This window comes from Balaenoptera physalus (assembly GCF_965194825.1).
Source record: "Balaenoptera physalus genome assembly, chromosome: 15".
NCBI classification, from domain to species: domain Eukaryota; kingdom Metazoa; phylum Chordata; class Mammalia; order Artiodactyla; family Balaenopteridae; genus Balaenoptera; species Balaenoptera physalus.
Genome location: NC_138894.1, coordinates 59743510 through 59770751, shown reverse-complemented (window position 1 = coordinate 59770751; position 27242 = coordinate 59743510). Strand labels below are relative to the sequence as shown.

The window sequence follows — 27242 nt, the reverse complement described above, 5'->3', positions numbered from 1 at the left end:
CCTCAGGTCCAGCTTCAGACTTACTCTACCAGACAAATCCCTGGGCAGATGTAAGCCGCAGTTGCCGCCCTGGCCCTGTGAACAATCCGTACATACCTCCCCTCAGAAGTCATCCTTAAAAGATACAACTCCCTCTACCAACCCTGTGGCCTGCGGGACCCAGCCCTGGCCCCAAAGGGGCCAAATCAATCTGACACAAGGAGCGTTGAAGCTTGTGGGCTTCTCTATTTGCCTAAGTTAATCCTTTGTTATTGTTTAGCATTAATGTCTTATTAAATCAGGGTGGACCGTAATTGGCCTGTGAGTGCTGGTAAAGGTAACGTCTGCAGAGCCAGGCAGGATCATGTTCTGGGTACAGAAGCCAGCACCTTGGTTTGCCTGGGCATGGTGGCAGCAGTGGTAGCTCAGAGCAGCTGTCAGGACCTGGGAGATCTGGTCAGTCACGCTGTCAGGCAGGTGGGACTGTTGTGATGGAGAGAAGCTGCTGGAAAAGGTCAGTCCCTTCTCAAGGGTGAAAGCACTTGTTGCCCCAAAGGGCAGACAATTCTAATACTCACGGGGGAAGACTAATAATACATTGAGAAATTTCTCTAAACCTGACCTGCCATTTGGTTTCAAGATCTCGTGTGTGGAACAGTTTTACAGAGGGGTAGGTAAGACAACCTTGGCTCCTTGGAGGCTGATGTAAGGCCCCCAGAACTTCTGCAAGGACACTTGGGGAGAAGATTATCTTAGAATGCCAGCGACAGCATGACACAAGCAGAGTTCCAGCCTGGCAGAAAGCAACTGTGGCCTGTGCAGAGGTGCAGGTGCACAGACTTGGGACTTTTCTGGGACTGTTTTTTCTCTCCCTGGGGAATTATTTCTCTAAACATAAACACCGCCACGGTTCATTTGGGATTGTAAGGTGTGCTCTAACTAGCGCGGTCCCCTGCCTCTGGATAGGATGTCATTTATGCTATGTGGGTTTTTTTGTTTATGCTTCCTTGCTTTTCCTTTGATCAGGGCCACCCTTTATCTGCTCACCTTCTTTAGAATGTCCCCCTGAGGAAATGTTGGTCCCTCCTCTGTTTTTTGCACTTTGTTCATGTCTCCATTCCAGACAGCACAGTATGGCAGTGGGGAACATAGAAGGTGGGACCTTGAACACGGGCATGGTGCCTGTTACAAGCGGATGCTCACAAAATGTGGTGGAATTAAATCAAATGCTCTGTCCCTGCCCTGCCCAGGAGACTTACTGGCCTCCCTCAACTCCTTTCCAACTTCCCCAGCCAATTCCTAACCAAAATGCTTTACCCCGCATCTCAACCCTCTTTCCTTGGAAATAAATGACTAGTTCTCTGTACCTTCCTGACTGCTTGCTCCCCACCCATCATCCCTCCCCACAGAGGGGAACTGTGTGAATTGAGAAAAGAATTCAGAAGGAGGGCAGGTAATGGAGCTGACATTTCCCCCCTCTATCTGCTGAGTCTGTATTTCAGAACTTGGGTGGGGAAAACACGGGTGTTGTATATGGACCTCCTCAAGCCCCATCAGGCCCAGAAAGAAAACACCCAGGCCTTTTCAAGAAGTGTCTCATGCCCTAGAGGCATATGGTAAGCTGGGTACCCAGAGCCTAGCACCCCATTTTAAAGAGTAGCTGTTTGGGTCTTTAAATCCCTTCCCTGTTGTTCTATGTCCCTAGGGCCTCCTGACATGTATAGATGCCTGGCTGGGTCCCAGGAGCTTCGGAATGTTGAATTAGACACTGTGCCCTGCCCAGTGTAATTATCCAGCTTAAAGCTGAGTCAGCAGGCAACCCAGATTAAAAACTATGGCTCCTGACTCAGGCCCTCACTCACTGTACCCACAGCCTTCTGAAGGAAATCTCTGAAGTTGGGGGGAGGGGAGGGGAAACAGTGAAGAGCCACCAGGGAGCTGACCTACAGTCTAGGTGAGGCAGGAAGGATGATGAGGTGTTTCAGGAAGGAATTCAGGGCCCCCCAGCACCCATTCTTCCTTCTTAATTGGAGTTTCCCCCTGCCCTGCCCACCCCAATGTAGCTCTCTGCTCTGGCCCAATTCCCTGGAGATCAGGAGTACTGGCCAATACCTCCAGTTCACAGCAAACATTCACTTGAGCTGAATTCTGTGCCCAACCCCTAAAATGGTGACATACGGAGGGCCACCTGAACCCAAAAAATAACGTGTGTTTTAAGGATTTAGGTCAGACTAAATTGTCCATTTTCTGAATTCATTGTGGAGGATTCCTTAGCCTTCTATTGCCCTGAGGAGTTGACACTTGACAACTTTCATGGAGCAGTAGTTGGATGAATATTCCTGTAAAGAAGGGCTGAAATTTCTTTTTTTTTTTTTAATAAATTTATTTATTTTTTAATTTATTTTTGGCTGCGTTGGGTCTTCCTTGCTGTGCGCGGGCTTTCTCTAGTTGCGGTGAGCGGGGGCTACTCTTCGTTGTGGTGCGCAGGCTTCTCATTGTCGTGGCTTCTCTTGTTGTGGAGCACGGACTCTAGGCGCACAGGCTTCAGTAGTTGTGGCACGTGGGCTCAGTAGTTGTGGCTCGCGGGCTCTAGAGCTCAGGCTCAGTAGTTGTGGCGTATGGGCTTAGTTGCTCCGCGGCATGTGGGACCTTCCCAGGCCAGGGCTCGAACCTGTGTCCCTTGCATTGTCAGGCAGATTCTTAACCACTGCGCCAGCAGGGAAGCCCAGAAGGGCTGAAATTTCTGAGCCCAATGTGGGGCCCAAGTTAAATAATTCTAGGAGGTCTATCTTCAACTCTATCTTCAACCAACTCCATGACCCAGCTGAGCAGGAAGTAAACAGCTCTGGGTGATCTTATAGCCCAGTTAACCCCAAACCATCATTTCCATGGCTAGTGGATTGATCACTTAACAATCTTTTGGAATTTCAAAGTAGTCTGGGAACATCATTCACATTGCACAGACCTGTTCAATCGAAGAGTGGGAGACCCTATGGGAGGAGCCAGGGCGTCTAGCCTAGAGAAAGTAACACGCAGTCTATAACTATGGGAAGGGATGCCTTGTGGATAAAGGCCAGATATAGTACACCCCAAAGAGCAGACCTGTGTCTGGTGGATCAGGTAGTGAGCTTCCAGCCACTGGGCAAGTTCAAAGGGAGGCTGCATATGCATCAGTCAGAGGGGGTGTTTATGTACCCATGAGGGTTGGCTACCAAGTCACTTCCCACCTGTTGTGGACTGAATAGTTATGTCCCCCCAGATGCATATGTTGAAGCCCTGACTTGAATGTGATGATATTAGGAGGTGGGGCCTTTGGGAGGTAACTAGGTTTAGAGAGGGTAGAGCTCCCATGATAGGATTAGTGCCATTATAAGAAGAGGAAGAGACACCAGAGCTTCCTCTCTCTGCCATGAAGCAAGAGGGTGGCCATTTACAAGCCAGGAAACGGGCACCCGCCAAGAACTGAATCAGCCAGCACCTTGATCTTAGACTGCCCAGCCTCCAGAAATACGAGAGAGAAATTTCTGTTGTTTAAGCCATACTGTCTATGGGTTTGTGTTATAGCAGCCCAAACTGACTAAGACATCACCAGAGAGTCATTGATTTCATGGAGATTCAAGAGATGGGGGTTGAGTTTACACCAACCTTGAGACCCTGTGAGATGCTCAGAACATTATAAAAAAGCAAGAAAAGATTTCTCGCTTATCTCCTCAAAAACACAGGAAGAAAACTTTCTATGGTTTGTAAACTTTCAATGGATTGTGGATGAATAGGAATCTGCAAATTTTTCATGTATTTTCCTGGGAACTGGAGGGTGCTATTTAGAGGTGCTGGGTTTCACCATATCCGAGGACTCCATGAGCATCCTCATAAATTCCCCACTCACTCAGCAGTGACAGAAATAGACCTGAGTGACCAGATGACATTGGCTGGACCCCTCCTGCAGGAGTCCACCTCTGAGGTGTCATTTTCTGTTCAGCAAACTCCTCCACCCTCTAATTCATGTGGCAACAATTGACCTCTAGCTCAGATGCAGAAAATAAAACATGCAGGAAGCCAAGGAAGTAGGCCTGCCCTTTCAGTGGGAAGAGAAGTTGGTTCCCTGTGTGGGGAGACTTGAAAGATCCTAAGAAAGTGCCTTGGCCTCCCACCCTACCCAGACCTTAACCCCCCCCACCACACACACAGATCTTGTCTTCCCACAAAGCTGTCATGGGTGCCTTGATCTCCCAACTGGTGAAACAGCAGTGCCGAGGCTGGAATCCAGGATATTCATTAATTCAGCAAACCTCCAAATAGTCATCCTGGAAAAGAAAATATGAATCTTGTTGCTCCTCTTCATATTGATTTGATTTTGAATCTTGAGATATTTCAAAGTTACAGAAAAGTAAAAAGAATAATATAACCAGCACCCACATTTTCACCACCTAATTTCATTTAAGCTAAGATTTTTTTCACCTTTGCTTCCAATCATTTTTTTTCTGTAAGGAATAAACATTTCAGATAGAGGCAAGTGCCCTTCTATCCATGCCCCAAGCCTATTCTTACATTTCTGTTCAGTTTATGTAGCTTTCTGTTTATCTAAATAAAAATAATGTAGTTCTAAAATTACAAAAAGACACCGGGACACCGTGCTATTTCCAGGGCTAGGGGCCCCATTTAGGGGGTCCCTGGCGTCTGAGAGAGAGCGGCAGCGCTGTGGAGGCGTGGCCTGCGTGCCCAGCTGCTTGGATGGGTGGCGGGTGCAGTCGACCCCAAGTTCTCTCTCTTTCTCCGGGCGGGATCGGGAGGAGGTCCGGAGGTGAGGCTGCTTCCTCTAAAACCCCGCCCAGGCTTCTGCTGCCGCGGCCTTGCTGCGAGCCTTTGTGCCCGTGCTGGGACCCGCCGGGCCAGCGTTCAGGGGGTGGAGGGGCTTTTCTGGGATGCAAGACTGGGCAGCCTGGCAAGGCGGCCCCGCCGAGGAATCCTTGATTCTCCGAGTGGCACGTTCGCCCCGGGCCCTGCCAAGTGCCCCGCTGGGCGGATGGGGGGGAGTCCGGTGCGGCGCCACGCTGGGGTCCAAACCAGGCCTTGGGGTTTGCCGTGGAAACCCCCCCCCTGGGTGCACTCACTTCTTGGCCCCTTCCTTCCTTACATCTTTCTCCTAATCATCCCAGCTCTTCTTAGTGCCAAGCTCTGTGTTGGGCATCGGGATTACAAAGACAGTTTCTGCTTTCATTCATTCATTCACTCATTCACTGGTTCCGCGTATTGAGCGGCTGCGTGTGCCCGGCACAGTTCTAGGTACTGGGATGCAGACTGGGAACAGAGTTAAGTAAGGATCTTTACCTCCTGGAGTTTGCATTCTAGCAAACAGACAGACAATGAATAATGGATGTGATAAGGAAGTATATTATGCAAGAGATGATAAGGGCTAAGGAAAGAAAGAGTAGAAGGGGTGAGGAAATCAATAATGGGGGGAGGGGCAGCTATCTGGAGGAAGAGCATTCCAGGTGGAGGAAACGGGGCAGTGTGAAGCCCTGAAGTGGGAGTCTGCCTGGGGGAGGGGGAGTTGCACAGAGATGGTTTTCTCCCTCATCCACCTGTGCCTCACCTGGACTCCCAGAGCTCAGCTGGAGGGAAAACAGTCTCCCAGAGGCAGGTCCAAGAACAGGTGGCCATGTCTGTGCTCCAGTGGCTCCCCAGGATCTGCAGAATAACACTGACTCGCCTTGGGATGCCCGCAGGTATCCTCTGGATCTGGACCTTGTTCCCCTCTCCAGTCCCATTTCCGCCCCTGCAGCTTGACCCAGGACTGGTGGTTCCCCGGGTGCACCGTGCTGCTTCAGGCCTGGGCATGTGGCATCTTCTGCAATGTGATCCACTTTCCTCCTACCTGTGTCCACCTGACAAGCCCTTACTCTTCCTTCAAGATTCTATTCAACATCACCTCCTCCATGGAGCCTTTTTTTTTTACTTCCCCTTGAATGTTCCAGCCCCATCCTCTGCTGTGTGACGCCTGGCACAGACCTTGACTGGCAGGTGTCTGGCTGCATTGCAGTTATGGCCCTGTCTCCCTCACTGCTGTGTCCTCAGCCTTCAGCACCTGCCTGGCACGGAGTAGGTGCTCATAAAGCCACGTTGACTGACTGAGCAGTGCTTGGCTGCCTTGGTCCCCTGAGAGGGTCCCAGGGGGCCTAAGTTAAATATACCCTTGGATATTTTCCAGACTGTATTCACAGCTGTGGGCTCCACAGATTTCCTGTGGGTGAGGGACTGGCAGGAGAAAGGCCCTCATTTCAACCACAGAAAATGGCTGGCTGAGGAGTATTGTTGTCCGAGAGAATAGGGGAGGCCGCCCCTCTCCCTGACTCCACCCCTGCCCTGGGTGCCAGTCTGTGGCTGGCTACACAACTCCTGGAAACCCCGGTCAGAAGTGTGCTTCCTCTCCAGCCCCTGGGGACTCTGAGTCCTCTTGGGGCAGCGGCACTTACAAAGGGTGCAGTGGACTGGCTGCCCAGCCACCCCTCAGCCCCCAAGGCCTGCCAGTCTCCCCTTGAATGTCCCTGTCCTTCTCTTCTCCCTCCCACGCCCACAGTCCTAATCCACTCCCCCGTCTTCACACTTGGGCCTGGAATGTCTTCTGGCTCATCGCCTTGTCTCCACCTCCTATCAGTTCCTACCCTCTCCCGCCAGTGTTAGAATCATCTTCAGAAACTTCTGTTTTCCAAGTCACCTCTCACTGTCCAAGGACAAAGTCCGGACACCCAAACCTGGTGTCCTGGGTCCTCTGAAAATTGACCCCAACTCACTTGTGCACACTTTTTCTTCCGCCTCCCCTTCACCGACCTCCTGCCAACAGTCTGCTCGCCGCCCCTCTGCTCAAGTACCTGCCTAGCTCTGTGCCTCACTTGTCTTGAAGGCCCAGCCTCTCCACCCATCCAGTGCTAACAAATCTTTCCATATGTGAAGCCTGCTTAGACAGTCCTGGCTCAACCCAACTCTGAGCCCTGTATCACTTATGCTTACTACCTATAACAGTCATTTAGTAATCAATTAGACAGTCGACCTTGAGAGCTTTGAAGGTCCCGTCAGTCATGCAGTTCTATTCTGACCATGTGTTTTTGCTGTTATTTTCCACAAATTTGTCTTCCTTCTTCACTTTTAGAGTAAGAGACTTGAAGACCAGACCTTGCCTTTGTCAGTCTGTATCTTCTATGATATAGTAGTGCCCGGCACATGGCAGGAGACTCATTACAGGTTTGCTGATGGAAAGTTTCCAGACCCCCATCCCCATGTATGCCTGTCCTCGGTAGTTCCCTGCTCAGCCGCCATACGTTGAGGCTGTCACACATGTGCCTTCTGAAGGGGAGCTGGTAAATACATGCATATTGGGGGATTAGAGACTTAATATATTTGTCCCCCAGAGGGAATCTGCATTGCAGGTGCCCGGAAAGAGCGCTACTGAACCATCATTTAGCTCTAATGATGGAACAGCATTATCGGCGAGGGAGGAATGGTTGGCATGGCAACCTTTCTTGGTGCCATTCAACCAATACCCTTTTCCCCTACCTTCTTTGCCTGGGTGTTCTGCCTGCCAGTTCTAGACTGGGGAGTAGAAAGAGGAGAAAGGAACTATCCATTTACAAGGAAACTCACCTCTCACACCTTTACTCCATGCAAACCTGACCTCCCTAGATGTCATCCCTGAGAAGAGACCTCATGTGTGGGTTGTGTGGGCAGAGGGAAGCAGGTGTCATCCTTGTTCCTCTGTCTCTGGTTCCTCTGTCTCTGGTCATCCTTGTTCCTCTGTCTCTGTCTCTGTTGCTGTGTCTCTGCCTGGAGCTCCTTGCCTGGAAGGAAGAGCTGGGCCAACAGACCACTGGGGAGACAAATGTTACTCGAGTGAAGGAGCACAGGACAGGCTGCCAGTGGCGCATAGAGTGCAGAATGGGAACGATGGGTGTGGGGATAAGGGGAGAGGAAGGGATGAATCTGTATTGATTCAACACCTATTGTGTGCCAGGCACTGTGCTAGTCACATTCACATCTGTTACCTCATCTGATCTTCCCAGCGATCTTGTGAGATAATTGTCATTAGCTGCATTCCCCAACACAGGAGTTTATTTCCTCTCACACCCTTTCTCCATTGTTCTTTTTCCTGTTTTGTTTTTTCTTTTCTGGTCATAAAGTAATTAGTGTTCATTATAGACATGGTATATGAAAATGATAAAAAAGTACAAGAAAAAAAATCATCTGTCATGTAACAACAGATGATTAGCATTTATGTGTGTATATTGCAGTTTTAAAAATTCATTTTAAACATGTGATATAACATGGTATATACAATTTTCTATTTTTTTATTGACCTGTATAACAAATATCTTCATGTCATTAAAATTCTGAAAAAGCATCTATAGTGTCTTCACGATGCCCCATTATATGGATATACAACTAGCTTTTTAACTTTTCCCCAACTGCTGGACATCTGCTTTTCTATCTTTTGAAATTATAAATAATAGTTCAATAACATCTTTGTACCAACATCTTTCTCTGAATTTCTGATTCATTTTTAGGATAGATTTGAAGAAGAGCAGTTATTGAGTCAAACTGTGTAAATGTGATTTTAAATAACAGTTTTATTTTCTGATTTTAAAAGTAACAGTTGTTTATTGTGAAAAATATAGATCGCATAAAGAAAGAAAATAACATCATCCACAACCTTTCAAATTACTATTATAACATTTTGATGTGATTGTTTCTCAGTCTTTTTTCCAATGACATACAACATAAGTGTAAATAAATATAGCTGCATAAAATTGGTATTACACAGTTTATACAATACTATATCTTACTTATGAGTAAGCATTGTATGATAATCATTATATTATTAATTATCTTTGAAAATATTATTTTTAATAGCTGCGCAATTCCACTTTAAGGATGCACCATACAAATTTAAGCATTCTTTTACTCATGGCCATTTAGATTTCTGTTTTCAAAAACTTCCTATTAATAACTCTGGTATGAATATCTGAACATCTGTGAATATTCATCTTTGACCTCATCTCTGATTATATCCTTCAAACAGATTTCTAAAAGTGAAATTACTAGGTCAAAGTGTACCAGCCTGGTCAAAGCAGCTGGTACATATTGCCAAATTGTGTCCCAAAAAGCATTCCTAACAACCAAGCAGAGATTGTCCATCTTCACATGTCTGTCCGTGAAATATTATTTTAGATTAAAACTGCAGTAGCTTTTCATAAGCAAAATGTGCTTCACTTCTTTAATTTTCACTTTTATGATTAATGATATTAAACATGTTTTGAAATGTTTATTAGCTACTCAGTTCATTTTTTTGGAATTATCTGTTCATGACCCCATTCACTTATTGTTTTTGTCTTTGTGTATTTCTTGTTTTAGATGAACTCTTTATATTTTAAGGATATGAATTTTATGCCTATTATATTCATTCATAAAGAATTTTCCAAATAAAGAAGAAAATATGTCCATCTTTACAGATGAGTAAACCCAAATTCAATGAGGAAAGTGAATTATCCAAGGTCACCCAACTGGCAGTGGTCTAGTTGGGATTTGAACACAGGTCTTACTGACTCCAGAACTCTTGATCAGAAAAAAAATAAGAAGAGGAGAGGAAATGGTAACAGTAACTGTGGAAACCTTAGTGGTGGTATTGAGTATGTTCTGTGGGATGAGTAGAAGTCAGCTGTTGGAGAGGTTGGGAACACATATGGAGGAGAAGGAGGAACAAAGCGCTGGGGGACTTGGAAGCCAGGAAGGGGCTTGGCCTGGTGCCAGCTGTGCATCTTTCCATTCATTGCCTCCAAGCTTAGAACATGCTCCTAGCATCCCTTATCCCTTCATAACCCTTCAGAGGGCTCACTCCAGCATTTACCCGTATCATCTCCAAATCCTTGCTCATCCGCACAGCCTTTGGTTTGTCCTCACCTGTATGTTCCCAAGGCTTTGAGAAACTCCTTATTATCTCTCCCAATGATATTTAGAGGTGGGAGGGGCCTTGGAGACAACATCCTCAGCAGAGTCCAGAATCTGAGGACTTCTTTGATTCTCTTTTCTTACCCAGTTACATTTATTCCAACCGACATTTCTACCAATCCTTGCTGATTGGCAGGGAAAGAAAGGGGAAGAGGAGGGAGAAGAAGGAAAAACAGAGAAGATTGGGCTACTGGTCTCCTGAGGATGGGTGCACATGGTCTCCCAACCAGTGTATTAGCTCCTTGTCTTCCACGCAGCTCTCACCACCTCCGCCTTTCTGTTCACCTGGCACAGGGCCTGCTCGGAGACGGGGCTCTCTAAGAGCCTGTGGGTGACTGAAGGGGATCCAGACTCTGCCGAAAGGGTTTCTGCTTTCCTCCCTCCCCCGGGAAGGAACAGACGTAAAAGCAATAAATAAATGTAGTAGTTGAATCTTGCATTCTGGGATCAGACAGATGACCTTTAGAGCGAGGTTAGAAGCAGGGAAGGGGGAGGTGGTATAGGAAGGAGGAAGAGGGGAACCCCTTGTTACTTGCCCACTCCTCTCTCATGGCTCCATCTGGACCCATCCTTAGGGAGTTTGGAAATGCTTAAAATTTTACCTTGGCAGTCAACCGCACTCTGGGAACTGGAAGGAAACTTGAAGATTTTGAAGCCTTTGTGAAAGGAGGGGTGGAAGGGTAGAAAGGCCACCATATCCATGGTGGTGGGGAGAGAATTTTAAAGTTCTGCAGGATCTAGAGAAAAGGATGAAGAGCACCAGAAATTATAAGTATATGGGTAACTTTAACAGAATAATCTTTCAGTTCTTAATTTCTTTAAAAGACAGTTGTCTAAAGCAAAACAAGAATGTATCTTGGGACTTGTAACATCGTCAAGAAATAAAGTACGTGAAAACAGTAGAACAAAGGCTGGGGGAATAGTAAAAGGGAATTATACTGGTTTAAGTTCTTATATGTAATAAATTAAGGATGCATATTGTAATCCCTAGAACAAATACTTCAAGAATAAAATAAAGAGGTTTAGCTAAAAAGCCAAAAAAGAAAGTAAAATTGAATACCAAGTAATAAGTGGTTAACCTAAAAGAGGGCAAGAAAAAGGAACAAGGAACCAAGGGGACAAATAGAAAATAAATGATGGCACTTATTAATTGTAATATTGTCCACAGAGAGAAGAAATTAGATGATCCCTGAGGCTTTCCCAGCTTTCGGTGTCTCTGATTTTAGTTCACACCTCCATGTCAGCATCCAGTCATGGAACTGAGGCATAGTTAGTTAGGGTTACTTATGGCAGAACTGCGATGGGAGTGGGGTTAGCTGGTTCTATAATGGGCCCAACAGGTAGAGGAGACTGTGGTTATGGGTTCGCATTGCAATTAGAGTAGTAAGTTCAGGTGATGACTGGGGCGGGGTGTGGTAAATTTAAAGATGTTACTTCTACCAGGTAGGCCTGGGGTTAAGGCCGATTTAGAGTCTGCTTAGAGTTACTGCTGGATTTGGTTTGTTGTGCAGATCTGTAGGGTGGGAGAGGACATTAGACTGGGTGGGGATGGGCTGATCCAGCAGGGCTCCTGCAGTCTCTCACAGCAGTAATTCACGTTATTCAAGGCATATCCTTTCCCATAGTTAATAACCTCTTTCTCCCAGAACTTTCTCTCTCCAGGACTTTTTCTCTCTTTCTTTTATAAATGCAGTAGAGCATCCATTGATTCAAAAAACCTTTATTACCTGCTGCATATCAGGCCCCATTCTAGGTGCTGGGAGGGCAGCGTGAACAAGACAAAGTCCCTGACTCCAGCAGGCCAATATTCTGATGGTGGGAGACAAGAAAAAAACACAAGTCCAGAGAATAAAACCAGGCCAGTGGGTCAGAGTGGCCTGGAAGTCTGGGAAGATCCTGTGATTGACGATGAGGAGGCAAGCTGTGAAGAACCAAGGGGAAGAAGGGATAGCATGGGCAGAGGTCTGGGGATGGACGGAAGGAAGGCAGCATGGCGTGAGAGGTGGACAAGAAAGGAGCTTGGAGAATACAACCCAGCAGCAGAGAAGTAAGCCTCCTGGGTTGTATTCTACTTCTAATGGAAGCCATGGGAGGCTGGAAACAAGGGAGTGAATGGTCTCCTTTGAGATCTAAAAGACGACTCCGGCTGCTGTGTGAAGAATAGCCTGGAGCAGTGACAAGAGAAAACCAAACAAAAAGAAACAAAGGGCCAAGAGATAGGAGCCCTGGATTCCTCGACATGCTGTGCGTGATGTTGGCTACTTCACTTAGTCTCTCCCCCGTGCTATCTGTCTGTAAAATGCCAATAGTGGTATCTATGCTATTTATGTCATCGTGACATGGAGATGGTGCTAGATCATTTAAAAAGTTACTTTTAAAGAACAAAGGGCTCCACAAAAGCAAAGCCTGTGGTATCTTCTTGGCCCCTCGGTATATTAGACACTCACTAAATTCAACTGATTAGGTGGGGTCTATATAATAGTAACTTGAGTTCATTTTCTCCGTGAACACTGTGGCTTCTGAGACTTCACTGGCACAGGGGCTGGTTAGTTAATTTGGTCCATGGGGCCAAATTCAACTGAGTAACCCCAATGCCAGCCAGATCCTTTCCCTCCATTCCCAGGCCATGACCTGATCAGACCACTTTTAATGGGAAGTTACTAGTCACCACTCGCCCCACTGCTGATGACCTTCCCCACTGCTGAGGCAGCCCCTGTGCAAGGAAACGAGAGCGACACCTGGGACTGATGACTAGCTTGCAGCTGTCTTGCTGCTGAGTTGCTTCATTTTTCCTCCAAGGCACTTTCCCCTTAAGGAGAAGAGGGATAAGAATCTGGTGCTGGCTTCCTCACAGGGGGAAGTAAGATCAACAGAAACCCCTGGGGAAAGGTCAGAGTGTTAGTAGTGTTGTTGCTGCTGCTGCTGCTGAGAAATTACCTCTGTTGTTAGTGGATTGGGAAAGGACCTGTGACACATTGCGAAAAACCTTAGTGCTCCTCCAGCATGTCACCCTTTGCCCAGCCCTGCAGGCTGAGTTTGAATGAAAGGGCATTTAAAAACACACACACACACACACACACACGTGCACAAAGAGAAAAACAAACAAACAAATGCAAGAAGCCAGACTCCATCTGCACATATACTTTGGGTGATAGGTGACTTTTGTGCCTAAGTGTTGTATATGCATTAAAGTTCACTTAATCCTCAAGCATCCTTCCAAGTGGGTATCATCATCCCCATTTTACAGATGAAGAAACTGATATTCAGAAAAGGTAATAAATTTGTCCAAGGCTATCAGGTGAGTTGCAGAGCTGGAAGTCCGCCCAGGTCAGCCTGATTCCAAGGCCTTGTGCGCCCCAGTCCTCAGGCTTACGGTCCTAAAGCATTCAGTGTACCTCTCCATCATTCTTTCCACGAAGGTCAGCACTCCAGACATCCTGGGAACCCCTCAGGTCAGAGATGATGGAGGACAAGCTCAGACCTCTTGGGACTGGTTTGTCATTCAATCCATCAAGAGACAAATAATCAGCCAGCAAACATTAATTGAGGGCCTGGGTGAGAGGTCTGGCAAGGGAGGCAGAAGGTGTGCAAGCCTGAGAATAATTCAAGAGCAAGACACAGCCACGTCTGTGCCCAGTGGAGGGGCAATGCCAGCCACCGAGGAAGGAGCTGACCAGGGGCTGAGGGTGAGGCAGGTCAGATGGATGGAAGAGGGCAGTGCCATGGGCTCAGCTGCCACTGTCGGGAAGCCAGAGGGCCTGATTGCTTCCCTTCCAGGGCCTGGGATCCCTCTGGGGCATAGAAGAAGGCCAAGAAAGGGCCACTGGGGGGGCCCAGCACCCACCTCTCCGCCTTGCTCAAGTGACCCAGGCCCAGACCCTGGACCCATTGTCCATTTTCCCCACAGAGCCATCCTCAGCATTGCCAGCTCCTGGCTGATGACTGGCTGAGTGGCCGAGGCTGCCCAGGGCCTGGATGCAGGAACTGAGCTAGGAGAAGGGATTTCTTTCTGTGTGAGGGGAGGTCCCCGAGGAACAGAGAAACTCAATGGGAAGGACAGGTTCTCACAGAAAGGCTGTGTGGGGACAGCATAGTGCCCTCGAATGTGCGTGGCTGGGCTGATGGCTCCCTGGGGTGACGAGGTGACGGGGTGACGGGCTCAGCTGAGGCGGGAGGCAGGCAGGGAGGCAGAAGAACCTGCCCTTCCTGTCAGGTGGGCCTCCCTGCTGGCTTCCCTCCCTCTCTCTCAACACTATTTTAAAAATGTAACCAGAGGCTTACCTTGTCCCTGCCCATCTGCTGCGGAGGAGGGGAGGGCGTTTACCTAAGCAGCCCTCTGCTAGTGGTTGGGGAGGATGGGCCCCCCCCTCTTGAAGGAGGCTAATTTAGCAACGGCAAAGAGCAGGGGAGAGGGGTCTTTCCTGACTCAACTGATTTAAAATAATCTGATTTTCAATGATATCAAATAAAAACTAAGTGGTGGTTTTTTTTGAATTTTTGAATTTTATTTTATCTATTTTTTATACAGCAGGTTCTTATTAGTTATCTATTTTATACATATTAGTGTGTATATGTCAATCCCAATCTCCCAATTCATCACGCCACCACCCGCTCCCCGCCACTTTACCCCCTTGGTGTCCATACGTTTGTTCTCTACGTCTGTGTCTCTATTTCTGCCCTGCAAACCAGTTCATCTGTACCATTTTTCTAGGTTCCACATATATGCGTTACTATACGATATTTGAAAAACTAAGTTTTTAAATGTACAGAATTTGTAGTGTCCTAGCGTGCAAGATTGAGGTTATTGTTTTTCTGTTGTTTTTTTAACAAAGAATTAAAACACTTTAATTCTGGATGATTCTATTGTTTTAAGTGACAATGTGCTAAATTAATATTAGTTTTACTATTTTTTTATTTCCCTATAATTTACAACTGACAGTAAAAGTGTTTTGAATGTTTTGACAAAAAATTTTAAAGGTGATGGAATGATCATAATTTTTCCATTAATTATTAAGATTTTTTTTGCTTGATTTCAGGTTTCATGATCAATTTTTAGTCTCACACTATCATGCAAAGCAAAGACAATTTATTATTTTTAATTGAAGTACAGTTGATTTACACGTTGTATTAGTTTCAGGTGTACAGCAAAGTGGTTCAGTTATACATACATATGTATCTATTTTTTTCAGATTCTTTTCCCCTATAGGTTATTATAAAATATTGTGTATAGTTCCCTGTGCTATACAGTAGGTCCTTGTCGGTTATCTATTTTACATATAGTAGTGTGTATTTGTTCATCCCAGACTACTAATTTGTCCCTCCCCCCCTTCCCCTTTGGTAACCAAAAGTTTGTTTTCTATGTCTGTGGGTCTATTTCTGTTTTGTATATAAGTTCATTTGCATCTTTTTTTTTAGATTCCACATATAAGTGATATCATATGGTATTTGTCTTTGTCTGGTTTACCTCACTTAATACGATAATCTCCAGGTCCATCCATGTTGCTGCAGATGGCATTAATTCATTCTTTTTATGGCTGAGTAATATTCCATTGTATAAATATACCACATCTTCTTTACCCATTCATCTGTGGATGGACATTTAGGTTGCTTCCATGTCTTAGCTATTGTAAGTAGTGCTGCAATGAACATTGGGGTGCATGTATCTTTTCTTTTTTTAAAAATTTTTATTGGAGTATAGTTGATTTACAATATTATGTTAGTTTCTGCTGTACAGAAAAGTGCATCAGTCATACATATACATATAGCCACTCTTTTTTAGATTCTTTTCCCATAGAGGTCATTACAGAGTATTGAATAGAGTTCCCTGTGCTGTAAGGTAGGTTCTTATTAGTTATCTATTTAGGTTGTTTTCTTTTTAATTGCGGTATAGTTAATTTACAATGTTGTGTTAGTTTCAAGTGTAAAGCAAAGTGATTCAGTTTGGGGTCCATTTGTCCTGACACCTTCTCTTAAACTCCATAGAATCTTCTGGAGAAAAAAGATATATTCATCAGGAAAGAGAAAGGAAGGAGAGGAAAGGAGAAGAAGAAGAAAAGGAACAGGCACAGAAGGCAGGTGGGGGATGGGATTGCCCAGTGCAAGAAATTTAGTGGAAACTTGCAGGGCCCAGGGATTCCCTCTAAATCCACTCTTCCCAGCTCCAGGGATCTCCTCATGCTGCTTCCACCTAAATAAGTCGAGTTGGACTGTGGGGAAGAGTTCAATTTGCCTTTGACCCTATTTAACATCCCCAAGATGCTACGGCCTCCACAGCCACCTGTCTGTACTTCCAGGGATACACATACAGACCAGGGTTCCCTCCCATGTCAGGGCTGTAATAATTGGCTCCTTGTTTAGAGGGGCATACTCAGGAGATTCTAGAATCCACAGGAATTTTGCTCTGATGCTAATGCCTATTGTGCAAAATTTCAGTATAAAGAGGGCATGAAGGTTTTGTAAAAAATTGGGCTGAACAAGAAAGATAAACTGTTCTTCCAAAGCACTGGAAGAAGTTACCTGGTAACCTGAGCCAAGGGCTACCCAGGTCAAGGCATCCACACTCCGTTCCACAGATGCTCCTAGAGTTTGCAGAGAAATACTTACCACCGTACGTTGATGTCATTACTGCCATGATGGCTACCTAATTATTGGGAACAAACGCGTGGTGGGAAAACTGGCATGTTATGGCTAAAAGGTGAGGGTCCCATCCCATTCCTCACCAGCACACGTGTCACTGTCCTCCTCCAAAGGCCCTATGAGGCACTAATTCATGTGTTCTAAGTGCTCTGCAAAACCAGTAATAGCTGATAATCTCAGATGGACAAGAATAACTAAACCTCCTCAAGGGGTCTTTTGTGTTGCTTCCGTATGCCCTGCCCTTTGCTTTGAGAACTGTAGAGAGGACTCAGTCCCTACTCTCAGCCCAGAATGCTCTCCTGCCACTTCTCTTTCTAGCAAATTCCTCATCACCCTTTAAGATCCAGCCAAAATGTCACCTTCTCTGGAAGCTTTCCTTAACATCCCTCACCCCCAACCAGGCAGACAGGATCATTCCCCATTCTGAACTCCCAGAAAAACAGGGTTTTAACTTCTTAGGTGTGGTATTTCATCTGTTTACAAGTTGGTCTCCAGCAGTAGACTGTGAGCTTTAGAGGGGAGGGCCGTGTTTTATTCATCATTCTAAGCTAGGTTTCAACCACATCGATGAGTATGAGCTGGATGCTCAATAAATGCTGAAGCATGGAAGAGTGAATGAATGGATGAGATTAATTAATTAAACAGAGGTTAGAATACACACAGCCAACGAGGATGATGCCTCAAGTGCAATGCAATTTGAAGAGGGAATTTGGAAACTTGCATTTTGTGAACACTATCATTTTATTACGTTTTAAAACTTTTAAAACGCTTTCTACTCTTAACAGGTAAAGTCAGTGTGGAATTGTCTATGGGTCTTTCCAGTACATTTCTAATTCTGGCCTTAATTATTAAACCTCAGGCAGATGAGCTTCTCTTTGTAATGCTCTCGTACACAATGAACTCTGGGCTCTCTGCCTTGGAGTCATTTACTTAGAGCTTTACCATCAGCATATTTCTAGGTCAGAAGGCATCTCTCTATCATAAATTACTATCTGATCAGGAGCCTCTTTAATTTAGCCTAAGATAGAATAATTAAGGGGGCTAATCTGCTATGATATAAAAATAACAATTAAGATAGGGCATGCCAAGCCGCATTGTCTAAAAGCTTTAAAACATCTGTGCTTCCTCTTCCTTCTATTGGGGTAGATCACTGAGCACGTTGATCACAGCTAGGCTTGCAACCCCAGCATTCATGCACCAGAGACTACAATCTTCTGAGTGAGACCAAGAGAAAATCCTCAGAGTTTAAAATCTTAAGTATTTACAGGCACATTCTCAGCATTGCATCCCTGGTTTTCTTCAAAGGGCAAAGACAGAGGTATGCACTAGAGAGAAATGAAACGTTTAAAATGAGGTCTGTATGGAGAACTTATTTCTTGGCTTGGCACCTGGGGAGGTACACGTGCATGTATATGTGTGTACGTGCGAGTGTATTTGGGGGGCATGTTAATGTGTGCTTTAGAAGGTGCCCCTGAAGTTCTCCCCTCTAACACCAACACTACAGAAGGACCCAACTCCAGACCCCAGAATCATGCAGATAGAAAAGGCCTTTTGCACAGCCACTGGAAATCATAAAGGGGCAAAAATTTCCCTCATTCTTTGTGTATTAATATATTTCAAAATCAAACTCCTGCAGCGTCCAGATCCCTTAAATGCCACGTAACTATCCTTCTCAGTTAGCTTAGGTCCAAAGCCTCGGTTGTCTCTTGCTATCTCTAACTACTTCTTGGATCTGCAGGGGGTTTGCTGGGAACACATGATGATGACTTGGAAGGAAAGCCATTTCTGAGGTTGTGAGGCCCTTTCCTCCCATTTTCCTTTTCTGAGATTTAAACCTGGAGAGTGGGCCAGACATAACTATGATCTCTCTGTGTCTAAGCTCCCTCATAGACATTGCTGGTGCTCCGTTGTCTGCCACAGGAGTGCTCTGAGGATGGCAGGAGGACAAGGAGATCAAGAGGATGTGAGGCAAGAAGATGCTGGAGACCAACTCCTGCCAACTCACATTTTAGCAGAGCATCTGCCTAGACAAGATGCCCAGAATGGTTATCTTCCCATGTAGGAAATGGAAGCCCCGAGGATACAGTCTATGGCCTGACCCTAAGCAGCCCAGAGATGGCCTCACATCTCTGCCAGCCTAGGCTAATGGGGCAGAGACCACCATGTAGTTCAGTGATGCGTAGACTATCAAATGGCAGAGCTTAAAGAATTCTAAAGATCCAGCCCTCTCACTTTATTAACTTATTTTATTTATTCATTTTTTTTTTTGGCTGCATTGGGTCTTCGTTGCTACGCACGGGCTTTCTCTAGTTGAGGCGAGCGGGGGCTACTGTTCGTTGAGGTGCGCGGGCTTCTCACTGCGGTGGCTTCTCTTGGTGCGGAGCACGGGCTCTAGGCGTGTGGGCTTCAATAGTTGTGGCACACGGGCTCAATAGTTGTGGCTCATGGGCTCTAGAGCACAGGCTCAGTAGCTGTGGCGCACAGGCTTAGTTGCTCTGCGGCATGTGGGATCTTCCCAGACCAGGGCTCGAACCTTTGTCCCCTGCATTAGCAGGTGGATTCTTAACCACTGAGCTACCAGGGAAGCCCCCCTCTCACTTTAAAGAAAAGGAAACTGAGGCCCAGAGATAGAAAAGGAACTAGTTGTTAAAAGGAAAAGTTGTTCAAGGAACTCATACCAGACTGTCGGTTCCTTGAGGAATGGAATATGTCTCTTTGCTCTTGGTATTACCAGTGCCTAGCAGGGTGCCTGGCATACAGCGAGCAGTCAAGAGATGCTGATCAAGTAAATACTGCATATGAATGAATAAGTGAATGAATGAATGAGTACATCAGCCAAGATTTTTAGCTGCAAGTAACAGAAATGATCTCTAGTTAATCTGAGGAGAAATGGTTCATTAAAAAGTTCTGGGTACCTCACAAAATCTCTGGGAGGGCTGGAGAGCCAGCCTCAGAGGTTCAGCAACCAGAAACAAAGCCTCAAACTGGAACCATAGTTGCCACTGCAGATGACTGTAGTTTGCATGAACTCATGACTCTGGATGCTGATGCCAGCACTGCTAGCATCAAGATGCTGTCACCAAGGTGGCAACCACTTTGCAAGGTGCCTGCTTCCCTCAACCACGAGATTCAAAGTCTGGGCGGATGTGTCTGATTCAAAGAACCTGAGTCTCATGTCCATATCCTGAGTTCCAGGGAGGCCTAGGGCATCTGGCATTTTTACTTTCTATAGTGAAAGGCAGGCTTTGCTTCACAAGGTAAATGAGGAACTCCCCAAACATAGAAAGATGCTAAGGTTTAGATGCCAAGGGGCTAAGAAGAAAGAAGAATGTCCATTACCATGAATGAATTAAGAAAATGTGTGGTGCATTTGGCTAACTCTGGCCTCTGTTTGCCCCGCTTGGCTGACTCTTGCTTTAAGATGTCCCTCCCTCTTGCAGCCTCCCTATCACTTATTTCTGGGAGTCCCTGGAGCATTTTCCACAAGTTCTCTCTGTTGCTGCCATTTTCTTCCTAGCCTTCTACAGCACTTCCTGTGATTTCCATGGTTAAGTCTTCCTTCAAAATTGGGTCAGTACCTTTGCCACTGCCTCCTGGGCCCACTTTCTTTTTCTGGGCCACCTCTTGACTCTCTTCCAGTGAGTCTCCAACATTACTGTGGCTTGTGATGTCATCCACATGCACAGCCTTGAAGGTACCCAAAGACCCCTAAAACAGTTACGTTGAACAAGTGGGATTTGTATGGTACAATTACAAGGTGACATTATTATTTTCTTCCATTAAACTTCTGATGGACTATTTAGTTCCTATTTTGAGTAAAACCTCCTTTAGGTCCGAAGACTTTTCCAGTCACTCTTAAGCAGTAAAAATGGAAATTCCTTTGCTCGTACTAAATAATAGTCTAAGTCCAGTGTAATAATAAAAACTCCAAGCTTCATCCTAAGTTAAAGCTCTGTCCTCCTCAACTCAGACCTCCTTCAGCCTGGAAGCCTGTGTGGACGGAGGATAGATGGTGTCTGTTGCTTGCAACGTAGAATCTTGACTTAATAGATTCATTCGTTTGTCCGTTCATACATTCATGTATTCATTTGGTCAGCATTTACTGAGTGCCCATTTTATGCCAGGTGCCCTGCTAGGTACTGAGGATACTAAGATATTCCTCACCCGGCACATTTACTCCCATCCCCCTACTACCTTACCTTTGTCTCTCTAGTATAGGAGGGAGGAAAAGTAAAGAGTAGGAAAGGTCTTTTTTTTTTTTTAACTAACATGGGTGTAGTTGCCTGTGGCAGCTGTTCTCCTTTCGTCATCTTTGTGTGTTTGCTGGATATTCCCCGATGGTCCCCTCCAATTGCAGCCCTCATGGCTCCTGCAGCTGGCCACTTGTGATCTTCCCAGAGTTTCTTCCTCCAGTGGCACTTCCACTTTCTTCTGCTGAGATCTCCTTGAAGAAGTGCATCTGGACAGTATCCTCCTTAAAATTCTAGATGGTTAAGCCTGTGGATTCCACATCCAATCTGTAAACACTGGGCAAGGTAATAGACCTAGTGATGGCTGCCAGATCCCCCTTCAGAAATGAAGGGCATACTCCCCCAGGTGCTGTTGCCCAAGGTCATACCTCTTCCCCAAGGGCGGCCAGCACCAACGGCTGATCAGTGCAGAGGTATAAAGTCGTGGCCCCTCCAACTCACTGTGGGGCAACTGTGAAGGGCCATTCCAGCTTCAGAGGTTCCTGGGGGCGGGGATTAGATGAGGTCTTTGTTGAGGCTCCACTTCTCCCTCTGCCCAGTTCTGCTTCCTTCCCTTTCCTCCCACAGGTGCTGATTCCAAGACCACTTCCTAGTAAACCTCCCTCTATGCTCACCTCCCCCTCACGCTGGCTTCCAGGGAATCCAACCTGCAACGTGCACCATCGCCGTGATGTAGGTGAGAGGGAGGAACTTCCGAACCCAGCCCTCCCCCTGGCTGCAACAAGCCGCTTCGGCCAGCCTCTCACCCACAGGCAATCCCCTGTGTCCCTCAAGCTCTAGAGGACAGGTATCAATCTCAGCACATGGTCTCCAGGAAGCCCCAGTCACTAGACCTGGAGGGAGCGGTCAGGAGGGTCCTCTTTTCCTCCGCGGTACGGGAAGGGGGAATTCCATGACGTTGACAACTCTACCCTCAAGACCCAACGTCTAGCCCTCATCCATATCAATCCAGGCGCTCCCTTGAGGTAAGCATTGGCTAAAGCATGCAAAACCATCTTCAGAAAGCTCTTTCTCCGGTTCTGTATTTTGGAAGGAAGGGGAGTTGGTTCCTCTTGTCTTGGGGCCTCAGTTGAAACTGAGCTAGAAAAAGTCCCATTTTAACACCCGGTGATAGGCCAAAGCCACACTACAGGAGTGGGGAGGGTGCCTCTGACCCCCATTCTGTGTCATTCTTAGTTATGCAGGCTCCAGGGTAGTGCTGTTTGGCGACCAATATCATCATTTTTAGTGACAGTAGCACCTTCATTTCTGCTTGTGCCTTTTTCTCTCTGAGGTGAGGCTGGTGTGTCCTTTCTATCGGCCGTTCCTCCCACATGTGTGTGATTTTACCACCCTGGCGATGGCACCCACCAGCCTGGCAGATGGGCCAGTCTAGGTGGGGCTTCTCTAGGCCCTAGCTGCTTCCATGGCTGGGACTCTAGATTTTTCTACCTTTTCACTCAGTCTCTCTACCCTCCCACCCTCCATCACCAAATTCTTACAGCACTTATTGTTTAGACTCTATGATTTGTCTCTCAATTCTTGTATTAAAAAAAATTTAAGGGCTTCCCTGGTGGCGCAGTGGTTGAGAATCTGCCTGCCAATGCAGGGGACGCGGGTTCGAGCCCTGGTCTGGGAAGATCCCACATGCCGCAGAGCAGCTGGGCCCGTGAGCCACGGCTGCTGAGCCTGCGCGTCTGGAGCCTGTGCTCCGCAACAAGAGAGGCCGCAATAGTGAGAGGCCCGCGCACCGCGATGAAGAGTGGCTCCCGCTTGCCGCAACTGGACAAAGCCCTCGCACAGAAACGAAGACCCAACACAACCAAAAATAAATAAATAAATAAATAAATAAATAATTTAAAAAAAAAAAATTTAAGAATATATAAATTGTATATATCAATTTAAAAATAGTTTTGGGGAGAAAATGGGAATCATTACTACATTAAAAGATTCTTATTGATTTCAGAAGCCTTGAAAAGTGAGTAAATGTGTGTCTCATTATCTGGAAATGCAGGGTGTGCACAAATAGACTGTCCCCTCCTGGAGGGAAGGGAACCACTGGCTCTTCCTCTTCCACCAGATTGATGCCCTGAAGCAGGATACATGGTAGCCATGGACCAATGACTCCTTTGCTACTAGTTTAAGGACAGCATGATAGACAGACAGGACCTTTCATGGGCAAAACCTCATCCCTAGACCTAGAAATGGAAGCCATTAGTCTCTATGTCATTGATTATCCAGACCTGAGGTGTTGGGGAATCTGTGGTTCTTTAAAACTGGATCCTTCTTATCAATAAGCGCTTAGGAATTCAAGTAGGAAAAAAAGCTTGACCCTTTCCTCCATAAAAATCACAGAACTCTTTTTGAAAGATGACAGATTCTGGATTGGGGGTGTCAAAAGTCACAACATTTAATGTTAGATACGGCATATGTCTGTGTGAACTATCCCATAGCTTTGGCCTGAAGCCAGACACGGGAGGGGTAGGGGATGGTTTTCTGGTTCTGGAGTTCAGTGACGGGAAGTGTGAGGGCAGATTTTTGTAAAGTCACAACTTAAGAGTTGGTTTCGTTTGGAGGGAGTAACATGCAAGTGTTACTTGTTATTTCAAGTGTTATTTCAACAGAGAAAGAGCCCTGGCCTCTGTGATTGCCCTTCCTCCCATCTCTGCTCCCAAGCCTGCAGGCTCTCCCAACCCCCAAACAACTAAATGGCCAGATGAGGGCCAGATGGGTAATCCTTGAGATAACATACCTGGTAGCACAACATACCTGGTAGCACCAGGACTAGTGCGGGGTCTTGCATGACTCTGAGAGCCTCTCTTGCCTCGCCTGAGTTTCAGCCCTGATATATAATAATGCACTGAAAGTTGTAAAATACTAAAGAAATAGCCCAGCCTTCCAATATCTCTTCTCCTGGGAGATCCCACCATTCCAACATAATTTCCAACCACATCCTGGACCATACTGTTACTTTAACGGATTACTGAGGTCTTATTTCTTCCATCTGCACACTGCATCCCAGGTGCCTGCTATCTATCAAGTTTGTAACTTAACTCCTTGTGTCTGTCCCATCCTCCTAGGGGTGTGCTCTATAGAGGAGAGGAAGCTAGAGACCCAGTCTTGTTCCTTGTTAAAACAAGATGGGTGTTTCCCTGCTGCCACAGCCTTTGTCACCAAGCAGTTCGGTCTATAGTTGGGAGAAGGTGGGAAGATTTGCTGGGAGATGGGCAGTTTGCTCCCATTTTAAGCAGCTTGGGTGCTTTGCCTAGCAGTGCCCTCTGCTGCCCTCTGTGGCCAAAACATCAAGGTCTCTAGAGACACTAAATCCTGGGATCCATCTCTCCCTGCCATCATCTTTTAAAGCTTTTCTCCTTTAGTTCTCCATGGGCTTTAAAAAGTAAAATGGGACACTCTAGCCACAAGCCTGCATCTGGTTTACACTCTCAGCTCCTTCCTGCAAAGGTTGTTGAACTGAATCATAGAAGAAATCTTAAGAGGTCATTGGGCCCCTCAGCTCTGCTGGCTCCCATCCTTCTGAGAATTATATAGGCTTTTAGCGAAACTCTCACTGCCAAAATCCCAGATTCTTCAAAGTTACTCACTGGGATTTCCACAAAATCTGCGTGGTTGTTTACTTTAGCTCAGGACCTTTCGCTTAGAGGGCAAAAGTCCCGATTAGAAACATGGGCAGGCTGGCCATGAGAAGGATCTATGTTAATAGGGTTGATGTGTTCTTGACTGACACTTTACCTTTCCACTTTTTTTTTTTTTTAACACCTAAGAAGTTAATTTCATAAGCTCAACCTTGCTAAAATGTTCTCTTTGGTTTGGAGGTGTTGCTTTGTGACTGGCAAGCACAGCTGAGGACTCAGAGGTTTCTCCTTGCTCTGGCAGTGCATGGCCTTCGGCACCTGAAAGCCATCAAAGCACCTGTTTCTTCTCCCACTCCAGTCCCAAGGGAGGTGAGTAAGCTTATTGCTAATTAATAGAGAACTGTGTCTCACAAATTTGAATTCTGCATTAAGACAAGTAAATGTGTCCATTAGGATTGGCTGGCTGGAGAAGCCCTATACAAAATCAACCCATTCCTGAAACCCACTGGCACCAAGAAATGGTTCCCTAGAGGGATTTGCAATTTTTGTTTGAATTTCTTAACTGTCAGGCCTGATATTTGGTTTCAAAGTCTGTGTGCACAGTGCTCAGCAACCCTAGGAAAATGAGAAAATGTGCTTGGTTCCTCAGTTCTCCACTGCTTTTTTCGCCTATCCTTATTCTGCTTTCCAGTGCCTTCCAAAAGCTCCTGAAAAATATCTCCACCCCTCTTACAGGATGCAAGGGAAAAAACACATGTTTATTTTGTATTTTGGTGGTGACACAGACTTATACCAAAAAAATTCTTCTTATGTATATTATTTTTTCTTGACATTTATTTTTGTATTATGGTTAAAAAAAAGCATAAATTTACCACCTTGACCATTTTTTTTTTAATTTATTTTTATTATTTATTTATGTCTGTGTTGGTCTTCGTTTCTGTGCGAGGGCTTTCTCTAGTTGCGGCAAGTGGGGGCCACTCTTCATCACGGTGCGCGGGCCTCTCATTATCGCGGCCTCTCTTGCTGCGGAGCACAGGCTCCAGACGCGCAGGCTCAGTAGCCGTGGCTCACGGGCCCAGTTGCTCTGCGGTATGTGGGATCCTCCCAAACCAGGGCTCGAACCCGCGTCCCCTGAATTGGCAGGCAGACTCTCAACCACTGCGCCACCAGGGAATCCCCCCACCTTGACCATTTTTAAGCATACAGTTCAGTATTGTTAAATACGTTCACATTGTTCATTGTCTAGAACTTTCTCATCTTGCAGAACACAAACTCTATGCCTATTAAACACGAATCCCTCACCCCACCCCCTTCTAGTTTTTTTGTTTGTTTTCTATGAATCTGACTAGTTTAGAAACTTCAAGAGTGGAATCACACGGTGTTTGTCTTTTTGTGACTGGCTTATTTCACTTAGTATAACAGTCCTGAAGGTTCATTACGCAGATTATTTTTATATAAAATGTGGGGAAACTAAGGGGGGAAAAGGAACAGCAAGGCTTAGGGTCTGAGGGTGCCACACATGCTTTCTCTTCTCTTCAACTCATACCTGTGAAGCCTGCAGGGACCTTCTCAAATGAGCTTCAAAGATTAAGAGCCCCTGGTCCCTTCCAGAAATATCCCTGCTGGATCGGCGCCATGTAGGTAGGGAATAGGGTGGGATTCTTGGGAGAGCAGCTCAGCGAAGGACAGAGCAGAGGCTCCCTAGCGGGCGCGGGGCCATAACAGCGCTTAAAGAGCAGCTGGAAAAATCCCTGCGCTCTAACGGCCTGCCCTTGGATCTCTACGATCTCCCCACACCCAACACCTGCAGTCCCTTACCAGGGCTTCAATCGGAACGTGGAAATACACTGGGCAGCCCTGAAATTCTGCGATTTGAGGACACGCTGTCAACTCTTATCCCAAGATCACATTGTAAAGCCAGACTGCCTTCTCCAATTCTGAACCGGCCCGGACCCGCGCGGTGGTGGCCAGGTGTTGGGAGCAGGATGCGGCAAGCCAGACCGCTCGAAGGACCTCCTCTCCCGCAACCCCGCTAGCTCAGCACAACCCAGCAAGCAACCGACGTGCCAGCTGAAGGAAGAGAAGAGCAGAGGCAGCACTAGCTCAATTTCACTGCACTGTTTCCCGCGGACCCAAAGGCGCAGGGGATCGGTCTCCCAGCCTCTCTCTTTCCGGATGGCAAAGCCAGCTGCGTTCCGCCGGAAAAATAAGCGCATCGCCCAGGCCAAGAGCGCAGCCGCTGGGGCCCTCGGAATTACCGTCACCGGGCCCAATGGGACACGCAGCGAGGCGAAGGACGCGGGAGCGCGGCACCGCCGAGCGGCTCTGCGAAGCGCGGGACCCTCGGCGCTCGCGGTTGTGCCCTGATCCCAGGGCAGGGCAGAGGTGGGAGGACGCCGGCGCACGGGAGTACTCTCGCTCCTGCAGCACTCCCGGAGACCGACTCCTCGCTGCCGCCTAGCCCCACTTAAGGTGCGCCTCCCCGGTGCGGAGTCCCTCTTAGCTCCCCGCCACCCCGCAGACCTCATAAACAACTTCTGGAACCGCAGAGGGCGGAAGCCGGGCGGGCGGGCCGCAACCGAGCGGAGCGCGGGGGCAGTGGGGCGGGCCGGGGTCAGGGCAGAGGCTGCGGCCGCGCTTCCCTATTGGCCGGGACGCCGTGGGCTGCCCGGGCGCGCGGCGCGGGCGGGACGGGGCGGGGCGCGTGGGGGCGGGGCCCTCCGGCGCGCGCCCGCCCCCGCCCGCTGCGCCCGCGCCCCTCGCGCCCTCCCCACCCCCCCGCAGGCCGCCGGAGTTTTTAAAGTGGGCT

At 46.9% G+C, this 27242-nt stretch overlaps 1 protein-coding gene and 1 long non-coding RNA gene across 4 annotated transcripts in view; one reads left to right on the top strand and one right to left on the bottom strand.

Moving 5' to 3' along the window:
- PRKCE (protein kinase C epsilon) overlaps positions 1 to 24832 on the top strand; it is a 603195-nt gene extending 578363 nt beyond the window's left edge. For both annotated transcript variants that reach the window (XM_082427721.1, XM_082427720.1), the window contains exon 16: positions 24674 to 24832. In XM_082427721.1, coding sequence (XP_082283847.1) covers positions 24674 to 24826 — 153 coding nt within the window. In that variant the 3' untranslated portion in view covers positions 24827 to 24832. The remainder of the gene's footprint in view (positions 1 to 24673) is intronic.
- LOC309644269 lies at positions 2863 to 19517 on the bottom strand. Of its 2 annotated transcripts, XR_014254333.1 has the most exons (3): positions 7618 to 19517; positions 4164 to 4283; positions 2863 to 2995 (listed from the first exon to the last, which is right to left on the bottom strand). It is a non-coding gene; the product is annotated as an uncharacterized lncRNA (long non-coding RNA). The 2 variants fall into 2 exon arrangements; XR_014254332.1 differs by having other exon boundaries at positions 4164 to 19517.
- Positions 24833 to 27242: the final 2410 nt, after the last annotated feature.